This window comes from Oncorhynchus gorbuscha, linkage group LG01 (genome assembly GCF_021184085.1).
Source record: "Oncorhynchus gorbuscha isolate QuinsamMale2020 ecotype Even-year linkage group LG01, OgorEven_v1.0, whole genome shotgun sequence".
NCBI classification, from domain to species: Eukaryota; Metazoa; Chordata; class Actinopteri; order Salmoniformes; family Salmonidae; genus Oncorhynchus; species Oncorhynchus gorbuscha.
Window position 1 is genome coordinate 34,911,879 of NC_060173.1, and position 16,322 is coordinate 34,928,200.

A 16,322-nucleotide genomic window follows, 5' to 3' on the forward strand; every position below is an offset into this window, starting at 1 on the left:
CCTAGCTGATATGAATCTATCCTAAAGCCTAATGAGAGCTCACAGCTTAACGAGCCTCTCCAGCATGCCTAGCTAACACCACAGAGAGCCTCTCCAACCTGCCTAACTAACACCTCCCCCAGGGAAGAATACCACCCACAGACCCAGATTGAATCAGCTTCCTCAGACAGAGCGCATCGACTGTTTTGAAACTGTTTTCTGTCTGCCTGTAGTCAGAAAGCAATGCTGTGGGTGACATCGATTTTTATCTCCTGCTTAAAAAGCTCAAGACCAGACCAGGCCGACAAAACTGGAGATCAGGCACTCTAATGCCTTGTTTGACAATTGCATTACAATGACACTGGAGTATTTCGTACAGAGTGATGTCAAATAAAGAGTAATTGCGTAGTTTTTGTATTTCAATTTTCTTAGTGAAAGTGATCCTTATGCTTGTGAAACATTCTGACATTACACATTAACAGTAGCTTTCCCCAATCTCTCACCTTGGCCAGTCTGGGCTTCCGGAACCCTCTCCCTGATGATCCTACAGGCATCATACACAGGAGTGCAGGGCTCAAACTGCATGGTCTTCACCACATTGCACTGGCGGACACAGATCTTCAGTGAAAGGGCCACCATCTTGATTGGTGGTGTATTGGCGTCGCCAACCTACACACCTGAAAAAAACAAAACGGATCAATTCAGATATAACTCTGAGTTAGTCAAGGAAATGTGTTTAAAATGGACACTGGATTTATACAGTACCAGTCAAAAGTTTTGAATAAGTAGGTTTATCCAGAGTTTTTCTTTTTACAATTTTCTACATTGTAGAATAATAGTGAAGACATTAAAACTATGAAATAACACTTATGGAATCATGTAGTAACCAAAAAAGTGTTAAACAAATCAAAATATATTTTAGATTCTTCAAAATTGTCACCCTTTTCCTTGATGACAGATTTGCATATTCTTGGCATTCTCTCAACCATCTTCACCTGGAATGCTTTTCCAACAGTCTTGAAGGAGTTCCCACATATGCTGAGCACTTGTTGGCTGCTTTTCCTTCACTCTGTAGTCCAACTCATCCCAAACCAGCTCAATTGGGTTGAGGTCAGGTGATTGTGGAGGCCAGGTCATCTGATGCAGCACTCCATCACTCTCCTTTTTGGTCAAATAGCTCTTACACAGCCTGGAGGTGTGTTGGGACATTGTCCTGTTGAAAAACAAATGATAATCCCACTAAGCCCAAACCAGATGGGATGGTATATTGCTGCAGAATGCTGTGGTAGCCATGCTGGTTAAGTATGCCTTGATTTCTGAATAAATCGCTGACAGTGTCACCAGCAAAGCACCGCACACCATCACACTACCTCCTCCATGCTTCACGAAGGGAAATACACATGCAAAGATCATCCGTTCATCTACTCTGCATCTCACAAAGACATGGAGGTTGGAACCAAAAATCTACAATTGTCTCATTGCACAAAACAACAGATTTCCACCGGTCTAATGTCCATTGCTTGTGTTTCTTGGTCAAAGCAAGTCTCTTCTTCTTATTGGTGTACTTTAGTAGTGGTTTCTTTGCAGCAATTTGACCATGAAGGCCTGTCTCCTCTGAACAGTTGATGTTGAGATGTGTCTGTTACTTGAACTCTGTGAAGCATTTATTTGGGCTGCATTTTCTGAGGCTGGTAACTCTGATGAACGTATCCTCTGTAGCAGAGGTAACTCTGGGTCTTCCTTTCCTGTGGTGGTCCTCATGAGAGCCAATTTCATCATAGCGCTTGATGGTTTTTGTAACTACACTTGAAGAATCTTTTAAAATTCTTTCCGTATTGACTGACCTTCATGACTTAAAGTAATGATGGACTGTCATTTCTCTTTGCTTATTTGAGCTGTTCTTGCCATAATATATTTTTTTAAATATATAAACTTGGTATTTTACCAAATAGGGTTATATCTTCTACCTGAATGATGACATTATAGAGTATCATCATTATTTGCCCTCTCCCCTACAAGCAGACATCGGAGTCAAACCAGTGGGTGTTATGCCATCCGTTTAAGGCCAAACCGATTGAAATGCACTGTAGTTATTATTCCTACTTGAGAAAACATGCAGAAAAAAACACTAATGACACCATTTATTAGATGTATATCTTCCTTAGCCAGGAGTTAAAAGGGTTCACAATGGATCTCTCAAACAGTTATGTTTTTTGTTCAGAATATAGTTAATTAATATTTTCCTTTAACCAGTGCACTGTCAAATCCGGATGACAAGAACATTTTCAGTCAACCCTAAATGTTCTCATGTTATACAAGGCAACACTGTATTATGGATAATGAGTTGACATTCTGTGTTCCTCTTAATGACAAAGGTCATATAGAAGCTGTGCTTGTGAATAAACAAATTGACTCCATTTAGAGTCCAGATATAGCCATGACAAAATGCTTCCCCATACTTTGGAGGTGTGTTCCATACAATTGTTCTGTGAGTCATTTCAGAGAAAAGGGAGAGAAAAAATATTCCCAATGAAGTGGTTGTGAATTATGTTCTCCCTGACTAGCAGTCTTTCATAGTAGTGACTCTCTCCTACTCCTGCAGCCCCCCTGCGAGCCTATTCTCTACTGATAGTCCATCAGCACAAAGAGGTAGAGGTAATGGCTCTGCATAGGACCTACTCCATACAGCCTGCCACAGGGGTCCTACAACACTGTTGTGGCTCAGGTGTATGGTTATTCCTTGTTAGACAGGCTGCAGAATGCTCAGCTAACCCAGCCCCCCCTACACACACACACACAACACAATGAGTATGGGCTTTGCCACACAGGCCTGAGGGTGCAGTAGAGTATAGCTGTGTGGGGATAATCAAAAGTGAAAGCAGGAACTGTGCAGACATTCCATTGGGACCTTGGTATATATACACCTAGCAGGGGTAGGAAGCACAAAGCTCTGTCTACATTTTCCGCCAATATGGATTGGTGATGGCAACCATCGTAAAAAATATTCTTTATAGAATCAAATAAATACATCATGCATGAAAAATGATACCATTCCTGTTGTTGGCAATACAGAGAGTGAGAGCAAGAGAAACAGCTCAGGAGCAGCCACATGAGGAAACCCCGGAGGATAATCACTACTATGGAGCAGAGCTAGGAGGAGGTAGCAGTAGCAGCAGCAGAGCGAGAACCCATTTCTCACAGAGTTCCTCTCCTCTCTCTCCTCTGGCAATCACTCAACAGCAGCAAGCTTCTCATTAGCTCTGCTTTCAGGCCGACACCGAACCATTACTAAGCAGAGAGGACACAGCATAGACAGCAGATCGCAACCAAAGATATATCAACATACAGAATGAATGGGCTTCTACTATATCCCTGTAACATGATGCTTCAAAGTGGACTTAAAATAGTATTACCAGCCCCCTGTCCTCTCTTATACCATTACCAGGGCTTTCTCTCCTCCATCCACAGGGCTTCTAGTATTAAGTTAGGTTAGTTTAGTACTCAACACATTAGAGATCTGCAAAGAGAAGGAAAGTGTCTAAGAGCAGCTGGGAGGGCAGTGTAAACATGGACAATTGAATAAGAGCTGTAGTCAGGAGCCATCTGGAAGGGATACAGTATGTGTCACATGATTTGTTGTAATAACAATAGCAGAGGGGAGAGCTCATGAGGACACCCAGGCACTGTCTGCAACTCAGCCTGGTGGACCATTACAGCACCAGTCAAATATTTAGACAAAAGGGACTCCCGATCACAGCCAGTTGTGATACAGCCCGGGATCGAACCAGGGTCTGCAGTGACACCTCTAGCACTGAGATGGGAGCCCTGACATGTTGGCCTGACATGATCACTTCATTGGAGCTTGTTTGATCATAGCTGATCAATACGTTTTGTGGAATTGGGACATCCCCAACATACTGCCACAATGCAGTTCAAGTATTCGGTGGCTTTAAGACTAATAACAGAATAGTAAACTGCATGAAATATTTTTTCATGCCCCATCAAAATTAAAGTAGGTAAATGGAAAGATCGCTGTGGCCATGACTTCAAGCTGTTTTATTCTACACACTTACAGCTATCTAGCTGCTTGATGGCTTAAAAGAGGATATATAAAGTCAAATGATAACATACAGTACTGATGAACCCTCTCAAATGTGTTCAAAACCAATTAGACTAGCTGCACAAATGTGCAGTGATTATGAATATACTAATAAAATAACCCACTAGGCGCACACTGGTTGACTCAACGTTGTTTCCACAACATTTTAATGAAATCCATTGAAACAATGTGTAAATAGACGTTGAATTGACGTCTGTGCCCAGTGGGAAACTAGTGGAGTCTTCACACATGCAGCTATCGAAAATGTATGAGAATGTTTGCTCAATACAAAGTAACAACCAATTGATTGCAGCATTACCACATAAATTGAGTAGTCAAGTGGAAGGGGAGAAGGTAGGGAACTTATATGTCTGCCCTATATTAAATATAAAAATAGGCAGAATATTTTCTTGCATACCGTAATTAAAGAAATGTACCAGTTCCATTTGTTAACTGGCACGCTTTCTGCGCTAAACTATGTAGAATATTGGCCTGTTGAAAACTACAATTCCCTACTAAATCGCACAGTTCGTTCTTGGTCTGATTTACCTCTAGAGAAACTGCGCAATGTGTACATTAAGCTCACAGAAAACCCCTGAACTAAATGGAATTAAAATAATTTTACCGATGTCGGTCAACTGGTTGTTTAAAAATAAAGTAAAATAACAGACATTTTGGTTAATCGCTCAGCACTAGAACAAAATAACCTGACCTACACCTGCTCCTTCCATGACAGACTGACCAGGTGAAAGCCCTTATTGATGCACTCAGTACACAAACCATAATAAAACATTTTAGGTTTACAATCAAATGAGGCAGTAACAGAAACCTCTCAATTCTATTCTTTATTCTAGCAACACCAAAATCTAGACTAAATTCTGTATTCTTGAATCACCCTTATTAGGCTACATAGACAAACAAAAACCCCATCCCAATCACCTTAACAAGGTCATGGTAGAGAAAAGACAAACAGAATCTTAAAATGGCAGACACAAGCCATTTGAATAGGATCATAAACATGTCATTTCTTAACGCTCATCCTCGATTAGAAAATAAGAACACAAAAACAACACGGGTTCAAGATTTAAAGGCATTTATCTGGCTTTACGAAAAGAATCAACCCTCTCGGCAGCAGCACTAGTTGTAAATAGTACAACTAGAGCCATATCAGGATCAACGGTGGATTAGTGTACCAGCTCCATATCCCAGCCTAGTCATTGTTAAGATGAGGATTTTAACAAGCTCTAATAAGATTTAAAACATCCTCAGACCTCAAACTAACGGTCTCATGAACATGCAAATACCTAAACTGTACATTAATCTCAAATTCATTGAATAGTCATTTTAAAAAAGTGAATTTTTTACATTTTATTTTTACACTAGCCTAATCATTATGATTGTTAATTAAACTAATATGTCCCTGGCATGCTGAAGTGGTATGAGCATAAATCCATCATCAGCATTTCTCTGAAAGGCTGGGAGATTGAAGGATGAAAGGTTCCATGTACTGAGGAGAACATGCTAATGAATACTTTCCTTGGGTTCTTTTCTCTCATCTCTCCACTCGTGCTCTAAATTAGCCCCCCATTTTTTATTCCCCTCTGATTAAAAGACAGGTCAATCTGCTGCAGTCCCAGGGCATGTCTCCTGGGATCAACTCTAGGCAGTGAGAGGGGGGGGGGGGGTCTCTATCTCTCTCTCTCGCTATCTCTGTCTCTGATGCTTAGCGAAGTGATGCTTAGGTGCACTATAAGAGATTGTGCAAACGTCAACAGAAGATCTATTGTTGGTCATCTCATAAAACATGACAATCTCTATGGGATATCCCTCACGGTTTTGGTCTGTAGCATTACCTATATTAGGTTTGAACAACATGGGGCTAATAACTTCCTGGAAGCTGCAGTCACATCCACTAAAGACGACTTGATATACTGAAACAAAATATAAAGGCACAATTTTATGAGGAAATCAGTCAATTGAAATAAATGCAATAGGTCCTAATCTATGGATTTCACATGACCTCGGCGGGGGCACCCACTTGGGTGCCAGGCCCACCCACTGGGAACCAGGCACAGCCAATCAGAATGAGTTTTTCCACACAAAAAGTATTTATTATCGACAGAAATACTCCTCAGTTGCATGAGCTGTCCGGGTGGCTGGTCTCAGACGATCCCGCAGGTGAAGAAGGCGGATGTGGTTACACATGGTCTGCAGTTGTGAGGCCAGTTGGACATACTGCCAAACTCTCTAAAACAACAATGGAGGCAGCTTATGGTTGAGACATCTGTGGAATTGGGTTATGTGACAAAACTGCACATTTTAGCGTGGCCTTTTATCGTCCACAGCCAAGGCGCACCTGTGTAATGATCGTGCCGTTTAATCAGCGTCTTGATATGCCAAACCTGTCAGTTGGATGGATTATATTGGCAAATGAGAAATGCTCACTAACAGGGATGTAAACAAATTTGTGCACAACATTTGAGAGAAATACTTTCTGTGCGTATGGAACATTTCTTGGATCTTTTATTTCAGCTCATGAGTCCAACACTTTACATGTTGTGTTTATATTTGTGTTCAATATATATTACATCCAGATCTGATTAAATCCATATCATATCAACACCAACTCTCAAGAGCAAATAATATTCAAGCCCCATGACTACGACACAACCTACCACAAACATTTGCACTTAACTATGGCAGAAAGTCAAGGTCAGGTGTGTTCATTTCCTCTGATTTCAAGGCCGGTAGCCTTATCAATTTGAGTGTAACACATCTAAAATTGGAAGAGAGTGTAGGTGTGAAGAACAGCCTGGTAGGAGAGGCATTAATCTACGATCATAAATACAGTACATCCACAGATAAGGGCCAGATTTATCTACAGAACATGCAGCAGCAAATTATAACCCATATCTTTAAAAAAGTCCAATGCAGACGTTTTTATCTCAACATCATATCATTTCAGGGTAACAATGAAGTGCCATACAGTGATTTTTTTCAATTAAAATAGTCAAAAAGAAACAAACATCGCTTTTTAGCTACAGTTGAAGTCGGAAGTTTACATACACCTTAGTCAAATACAGTCATGGCCAAAAGTTGAGAATGACACAAATATTAATTTTCATAAAGTCTGCTGCCTCAGTTTGTATGATGGCAATTTGCATATACTCCAGAATGTTATGAAGAGTGATCAGATAAATTGCAAAGTCCCTCTTTGCCATGCAAATGAACTGAATCCCCCAAAAACATTTCCACTGCATTTCAGCCCTGCCACAAAAGGATCAGCTGACATCATGTCAGTGATTCTCTCGTTAACACAGGTGTGAGTGTTGACGAAGACAAGGCTGGAGATCACTCTGTCATGCTGATTGAGTTTGAAAAACAGACTGGAAGCTTCAAAAGGAGGGTGGTGTTTGGAATCAATGGTCTTCCTCTGTCAATCATGGTTACCACCAAGGAAACACGTGCCGTCATCATTGATTTGCATAAAAAGGGCTTCACAGGCAAGGATATTGCTGCCAGTAAGATTGCACCTAAATCAATCTTTTATCGGATCATCACGAACTTCAAGAAGAGCGGTTCAATTGTAATGTAGAAAGCTCCATCTCACCAAAACAGGCTGAAATTTTAGGCAATATTTTTAAATAGCTCTTACACTAAAAGGGCATTATCGTAATTCTCACAGTATTAATCCAACCTCAGTGTGGAAAAATCTATTTTTTGATGGCACTAGGCCTTTAACTACATTTGGTTCTGAATATCAAACGAGACAGGAGTTACTAAACTCTGTCAGATGAATCCACATCCACAGATGGTTTTGGAGCCAAAAATACTTTTTGTATGAATAGGACGGATAGGAGAGCAAATCTGTAGTAGTAAACATACTGTAATCACACACTTATCTGTTTCACTATTATACATTCATACAAACATGCTGCACATAAGACTCAAGCAATTGCACACAGAAGGCAATGGCAAAATCAAACACAATACCTTCCTAATAGTCTTTTCATATCAAGACAAGATGTCCTTGTTTAACCTACTTCCTTTTTCAAAACACTTAGCCATAGTTTGGCCTATTTGTGTGCTGAACTAAATACAACCACCATGATTAACCATTAATCTGAGGCCTTCACTCTAATTTTGTGATGAAACTAATTAAAACTCTTCCAATAATAATACATCTTCAGACTAGCTTTGTGTCCATGAACAATGAACCATGTTTGGCCTTCTCTACAGAAAATGCATTGCACAAAATCTAATTCAAGGATTTTGTAAGGTCATCAGTAGCGGCTTTGAAAGTACAGCATAAATTTAATAAAATATGGTTTTGGTTGTGGAGGCCCACTGTACTATAAATAAGGCCAATGGTTCAGCAACCAGCAACATTAAACCATCAGGAAATTCACCATTTGACCCCTGCATACAGGAAATATGTCTCCAACAGTAACGAGGAGCAGTCTGTTGTGTCTCCACTGACCCTGACTCAGAGAGGATATAGGCTTTCCTCTGTCATTTGAAGGTACAGATGCTGACAGAAATTGTCAATCTTGCCCTCGTCGCAGTGGGGAGGGAGAAAGCAGCTCCTTTTACTCTAGCTAAAAATACCCAGCAAAGTAGAACGTCCTCCAGCAATGCTTCACACGGATCCTCTGAGATACATGCAATAAATAGACCCCTGTCTCCCTGAGCATTTAAGTGGAAACCACTCAGCCATTTTGTTGAGCTAATATGATGGTTTGCCTCTACAAAACCTCCATTGATAATCAAAATCGGGTCAAAAATCTTTATTCCTAAATCTTGAGGATAAATCCTTAGATTAAACCAACATAACACACAGTATCAGAGGATTTTGTAATTAAAACAGAGTCAATCCTCTACGATCATTATGTTGGTGGTTCTAAAATGATACTTGCTCCACTTACACTACTTTCAAAGGAGCACAGCTTATTAGTGGAAATAATTGTAGAACATTCAAAGGATTTATAATATACTATGTAATGTCAAAAAAAATCTGGCAATCAGATGATACAGTATACATTGTAAGACATGAAGAATCAGTTTGTGACTTGGCCAAGGCAGGATGAGCTACTAGATCATAAGAGAAGAGAGCAGAGCAGCACTCCAACCTAATAGCTGCAGTCACTGACTGGGTTGTACTCCTACCCAGGGTCGTCACGGGCTCCAATCCTGACTTGATTCCCTGGCTCCACTCTTCAAGATTGTGGGAGGATCCATTTGGATTCCTCTCTTCAAGCCTGAGTGGTCCCTTTGGTCAAGAGGGTAGAGAAAGACAAAGCCTTTACCTGGCTTATCTGCATGCAGCACTAGAGTACTAACACAATGAGTAACTTTTCTTGATAATCTTGAATCTTTAGTAAATCTCTGCTGAATATCCAGTACATAGGATGTTGGTCTTATATACAGTTGAAGCCAGACGTTTATATGCACTTAGGTTGGAGTCATTAAAACTAGTTTTCAACCACTTCACAAATTTATTGTGAACAAACTACAGTTTTGGCCAGTCGGTTAAGACATCTACTTTGTGCATGACACAGAAAGTTCTTCAAACAACTGTTTACAGACAGATTATTTCACTGTATCACAATTCCAGTGGGTCAGAAGTTTATATACACTAGGTTGACTGTGCCTTTAAACATCTTGGAAAATTCCAGAAAATTCCATCATGGCTTTAGAAGCTTCTGATAGGCTAAATACATAATTTCAGTCAATTGGAGGTGTACCTGTGGATGCATTTCAATGCCTACCTTCAAACTCAGTGCCTCTTTGCTTGACATCAAGGGGATATAATAAATCAACTAAGACTTCAGATTTTAAAAAATATACTTTTTTAGACCTCCCCAATCTGGTTCATCTTTGAGAGCAATTTCCAAATGCCTGAAGGTACCACGTTCATCTGTACAAACAATAGTATGTAAGTATAAACACCAAGGGACCACGTCGTCGTCCTACAGCTCAGGAACGAGACGCGTTCTGTCTCCTAGAGATGAACGTACATTGGTGGGAAAAGTGCAAATCGATCACAGAACAACAGCAAAGGACCTTGTAAAGATGCTGGAGGAAACAGGTTCAAAAGTATCTATATACACAGTAAAACAAGTCCTATATCGACATAACCTGAAAGCCCGCTCAACTATGAAGCAAAGATGGTACTTTTTGGAGAAATGTCCTCTGGTCTGATGAAACAAAAATAGAACTGCTTGGCCATAATGACCATCGTTATGTTTGGAAGAAAAAGAGGGATGCTTGCAAGCTGAAGAACACCATCCCAATCGTGAAGCACAGGGGTGGCAGCATCATGTTGGGCGGGTGATTTGCTGCAGGAGGGACTGGTGCACTTCACAAAATAGGTCATGAGGTAGGAAAATTATGTGGATATATTGAAGCGACATCAGCCAGGAAGTTAAAGCTTGGTCGCAAATGGGTCTTCAAAAAGGAAAATGACCCCAAGCATACTTCCAAAGTTGTGGCAAAATAGCTTAAGAATAACAAAGTCAAGGTATTGCAGTGGCCATCACAAAGCCCTGACCTCAATCCTATACAAAATGTGTGGCCAGAACTGAAAAAGCGTGTGCGAGCAAGGAGGCCTACAAACCTCACTCAGTTACACCAGCTCTGTCAGGAGGAATGGGCCAAAATTCACCCAACTTATTGTGGGAAGCTTGTGGAACGCTACCCAAAACATTTGACCCAAGTTAAACTATTTAAAGGCAACGCTACCAAATACTAATGGAGTGTATGTAAACTTCTGACCCACTGGGAATGTGATGAAAGAAATAAAAGCTGAAATAAATCACTCTACTATTATTCTGACATTTCCCATTCTTATAATAAAGTGGTGATCCTAACTGACTTAAGACAGGGATTTTTTACAACGATTAAATGTCAGGAATTGTGAAACACTGAGTAGCAATGTATTTGGCTAAGGTGTATGTAAACTTCCAACTTCAACTGTAAGTGTGTACTGTAAGTTTGTGCTCTGATCTTTAACAATTTTTTTTAACCTTTATTTTACTAGGCAAGTCAGTTAAGAACATATTCTTATTTTCAATGACAGCCTAGGAACAGTGGGTTAACTGCCTGTTCAGGGGCAGAATGACAGATTTTGTACCTTGTCAGCTAGAGGATTTGAACTTGCAACCTTTCAGTTACTAGTCCAATGCTCTAACCACTAGGTTATCTAATCTTGAATCTAGTGAGGATGGTTGGAGACATGAGATCAGCTTTCGTCTGACATGCTCTCTCCTCTCATCTCAGCCCAAACAATGCACCATGAGATCATACTCACTCACACGGAAAACACCAGTATACAGTACATAGGTCGCAGGTAAAGGTGAATAATACCATTGGTGTGGTGGATGATAAGGGATGTGGATGGATATGTGTCTGACAGCTGGCTGTATGAATCAGAGTTAGTGGTTCAGTAGGACTGACACAGATCATCCCACCCCCCCATGCTCAGACCACTGACATGATGATGTCAGCCAGCTTTGCTGCAGGGTTTCAGTTAGGAAAATGCGGCGCTGGATATTTGAGAAATTTACCGGACTCATACGCATTGGGTGCATAACCTGATTATGGCGTCCACCCACCTTGCTCAGAATGACATGAATTATCATAATCTAACTGTGATTTATCTTAACAGAACATGCAAGTCAGGATGCAAGGATGTGGTCCTTCTTGCCAAATTCCGATGCCCACATTTAGGCTACTTATGCTCAGCCAACAACTGTAATGAACAGCAAAATCAGTAGCCTATGCCAATCTACTATCCTCATAGTAGAAAAGTATACCTATTCCATTGGTCAGCTTGTCGAGAAATAAATATCCTTTTCCCAACAGACTCTGGGACAGTTGTGGGACAACAGATCCTAAATTCATTCAACCAGTAGGCCTTGGTAGGTCACAGAATCTTTAACTTAAAATGTTGATAACCTATTATTTCTTCACATTATAAGTGCAGCACTGCGCACAAGGCAGTGTGATACGTGCAAATGTTTGTTTCATAATGCAATTAGCAGGAAAACACATTGTCAAAAGTGAGCGTTTTCATGTGACAGAGATGAAAATGTTGTTTAGAAATGTACAGTCATGTCCAAATGTTTTGAGAATGACACAAATATTAATTTTCACAAAGTCTGCTGCCTCAGTTTGTATGATGGCAATTTGCATATACTCCAGAATGTTATGAAGAGTGATCAGATGAATTGCAAAGTCCCCTTTTGCCATGCAAATGAACTGAATACCAAAAAAAAACATTTCCACTGCATTTCAGCCCTCCCAAAAAAAGACTAGCTGACATGTCAGTGATTCTCTTGTTAACACAGGTGTGAGTGTTGACGAGGACAAGGCTTGAGATCACTCTGTCATGCTGATTGAGTTCGAAAAACAGGCTGGAAGCTTCAAAAGGAGGGTGGTGCTTGGAATCATTGTTCTTCCTCTGTCAACCATGGTTACCCCTAAGGAAAGAAGTGCTGTCATCATTTATTTGCACAAAAAGGGATTCACAGGCAAGGATATTGCTGCCAGTAAGATTGCACATAAATCAACCTTTTATCGGATCATCAAGAACTTCAAGGAGAGAAGTTAAATTGTTGTGAAGAAGGCTTCAGGGCATCCAAGAATGTCAAGCAAGCGCCAGGACCGTCTCCCAAAGTTGATGCAGCTGCGGGATCGGGGCACCACCAGTACAGAGCTTGCTCATGAATGGCAGCAGACAGGAGCGAGTGCCTCTACACGCACAGTGAGGCGAAGACTTTTGGAGGATGGCATGGTGTCAAGAAGGGCAGCAAAGAAGCCACTTCTCTCCAGGAAAAACATCAGGGACAGACTGATATTCTGCAAAAGGTACAGGGATTGGACTGCTGAGGACTGGGGTAAAGTCATTTTCTCTGATGAATGCCCTTTCCGATTGTTTGGGGCATCCGGAAACAAAATTGTCCGGAGAAGACAAGGTGAGCACTACCATCAGTCCTGTGTCATGCCAACAGTAAAGCATCCTGAGACCATTTATGTGTGGGGTTGCTTCTCAGCCTAAGAACACAACCATGAATAAAGAATGGTACCAACACATCCTCCGAGAGCAACTTCTCCCAACCATCCAGAAACAGTTTGGTGATGAACAGTGCCTTTTCCAGCATGATGGAGCACCTTGCCATAAGGCAAAAGTGATAACTAAGTGGCTTGGGGAACTAAACATCGATATTTGGGTCCATGGGCAGGAAACTCCCCAGACCTTAATCCCATTGAGAATTTGTGGTCAATCGTCAACAGGCAGGTGGACAAACAAAAACCCACAAATTCTGACAAACTCCAAGCATTGATTATGCAAGAATGGGCTGCCATCAGTCAGGATGTGGCCCAGAAGTCAATTGACAGCATGCCAGGGTGGATTTCAGAGGTCTTCAAAAAGAAGGGTTAACACTGCAAATATTGACTCTTTGCATCAACTCCATGTAATTGTCAATTAAAGCCTTTGACACTTATGAAATGCTGGTAATTATACTTCAGTATTCCATAGTAACATCTGACAAAAATATCTAAAGATACTGAAGCAGCAAACTTTATGGAAATTTATATTTGCGTCATTCTCAAAACTTTTGGCCACGACTGTAGAAAGAGGGGAGGTCTAATATGCAACAAACTCACATGGGTTGCTAATATGACAAGGATAGTGCCTTTGGCTACTAGACAATGAAAGAAAGTTTATTTAAAATAACCTGCCCCACGGATATGGTTCGATTTTTGTCTAGTCTACTTTAAAGCACGGTAAGACATACCTCATAACATGTATTAACACTTTCAGGTGTCCAACAATTATGTATATATATATGTTTTCAAAATGCATACTGCCTCCAGCTCACTGCAAAGTTGTGTGTGACACACTGATTAAGCCTGCCTTCCATTGCCTATGCTGCTTGAGATGTTGTACAGTAGCAGCAGCTGTCCGACAGAATGTCCACTCAAAGGCTCTTTATCTATCTGTATGCTGTGCGCGTGTGATAAATAAGACAGTGAATTTACACACACAGCAATTTTATTCCAATCAATTATGCAAATGAACCTAGACTGATAAGCATGACCGGTCAAATGTATTTACATCTGCTGGTATTTCCATAAATGAATAGGCTAACACGCATTATTTCAAAATGGGATGTTTTCTTCTTCTCCAGGCTTGTCTGTGCCAATTTTATTTATCGGCTTTTAACATTTTTTTTATGCCAAAATCCTGCTAATGGAAATACTGCTCTGCTGTCTTCTGCGAACACCACTGGGTGCACATCCAATATGGATCAGACCACATATAGACTACTTGTAAGGGCTTTGGAAACAGCCTTCCTATTATTTATCGGCCAAACAAAAAGCTTAGAAAAAATGAGAGTATTCTGATAAATGAAATGGAATCAAGGTCAAAAACAGCTATCCGTCTCCTCGAAAACAAAAAAGGACTCCATTATGGCAATAATGTTGCTCTTCTCTCTGCTCCTGCACTGAAGCTGACTTGTGCGTGCTACAGTAACTCCAGAGTTTGAATCTAGTCGTAATTGGAGTAATATGCACTATTACCAGAGGGAGAGGAGAGCGGGAGAGAGGAGCATCATGTAATGTGACAGTAATTAAGGAGAGAGAGAGAGAGAGAGAGAGAGAGAGAGAGAGAGAGAGAGAGAGAGAGAGAGAGAGTCTATGGTGGGGTTACAGAAACAAACATCGGAATCTATGACCTCCCTCTCTGAACAGCGCTAGAGCAAACATGCTTTACCTCTGCACTGATTCAAATGGGCATATGAAAATCAGTGTGCTGCTGCTTCCATAGGCTAACAGACATTTGGGATACTCCCTCTTCCTGTCTTTCACACACGGTAAAACCAGCACAGACGCCATATAAACACAATGTACCTGGCAGAGCTTTCCCCTGCTCTTAGGTACACCTACAGTAACACATACGGTACTGTACAGAGTGACTTACAAGGAACAAAGCTTAGGGAATCATACACCAACAACTACAATATGAATGGTTCTTGTGATTGAATTACTAGTCGTGCATCGTTAAACATATGGGTAATTATGATTTGAAATTGAATCATCATTAATACAGCACATACTTTAGTAGGTCAATCTGTGTTGCTCTGGGAGATATCCCCTTGCCTTCAGATCAAGAGACTGGGAGCATCAGAGCATCAGTATTTAGAAGCATGCTCAGAGCATTGCCTGCCGGTCATAAATCCTGGCCAGTGTGTCATGTCCTGTAAATCAGGTAACAATCCCTGGTCCAGCCTCTCGTCTCCAGCTCACAGCCATCCTCTCTCTTGTGCACAATTTTGTTTGAATCCCTGTTAGTGAGCATTTCTCCTTTGCTAAGATAATCCATCCACCTAACAAGTGTGGCATATCAAGAAGCTGACATGCTCATTACACAGGTGCACCTTGTGCTGGAAACAAAAGGCCACTCTGAAATTTGCAGTTGTGTCACAACACAATGCCACAGGTATACTCAAGTTTTGAGGTTGCAATTGGCATGCTGACTCCAGGAATGTCCACCAGAGCTGTTGCCAGAGAATTGAATATTAGTTTCTCTACCATAAGCCACCTTCAATGTCATTTTCGAGAATCTGGCAGTATGTCCAACCAGCCACACAACCGCAGACCACGTGTAACCATGCCAGGTAAAGGTTGTCATCCGGCTTCTTCACCTGCTGGAATGTCTGAGGCCAGCCATCTGAACAACTCATGAAACTGAGGAGTATTTCTGTCTGTAATAAAGTCCTTTTGTGGGGAAAAACTCATTCTGATTGGCTGGGCCTGGCTCTCCAGTAGGTGGGCCCGGCTCCCCAGAAGGTGGGCCTGGCTCCCAAGTGGCTGCGACCCTGCCCAATCATGTGAAATCCATGGATTAGGGCCTAATGAATTTAATTCAATTGCCTGCTTTCCTTATATGAACTATAACTCAGTAAAATCGTTGAAATTGCATGTTTCGTTTATATTTTCTTTCAGTATACACTATCGTTCAAAAGATTGGGGTCACTTAGAAATGTCCTTGTTTTTTAAAGAAAGCACCTTTTTTGTCCATTAAAATAACATCACATTGATAATGGGCCTCTTGACGCCTACATAGATATTCCATTAAAAATCATCTGTTTCCAGCAACAATAGTCATTTACAACATTAACAATGTCTACACTGTATTTCTGATCAATTTGATGTTATTTTAATGGACAAAAAATGA

The 16,322-nt window shown here is 40.9% G+C and overlaps 1 protein-coding gene across 2 annotated transcripts in view; it reads right to left on the reverse strand.

Annotated features, from left to right (window-relative positions):
• LOC124036579 (talin-2-like) overlaps positions 1 to 16,322 on the reverse strand; it is a 231,754-nt gene that overhangs the window by 171,272 nt on the left and 44,160 nt on the right. For both annotated transcript variants that reach the window (XM_046351337.1, XM_046351326.1), the window contains exon 3: positions 483 to 656. In XM_046351337.1, the coding sequence (XP_046207293.1) occupies positions 483 to 618 (136 nt within the window). In that variant the 5' untranslated portion in view covers positions 619 to 656. The remainder of the gene's footprint in view (positions 1 to 482; positions 657 to 16,322) is intronic.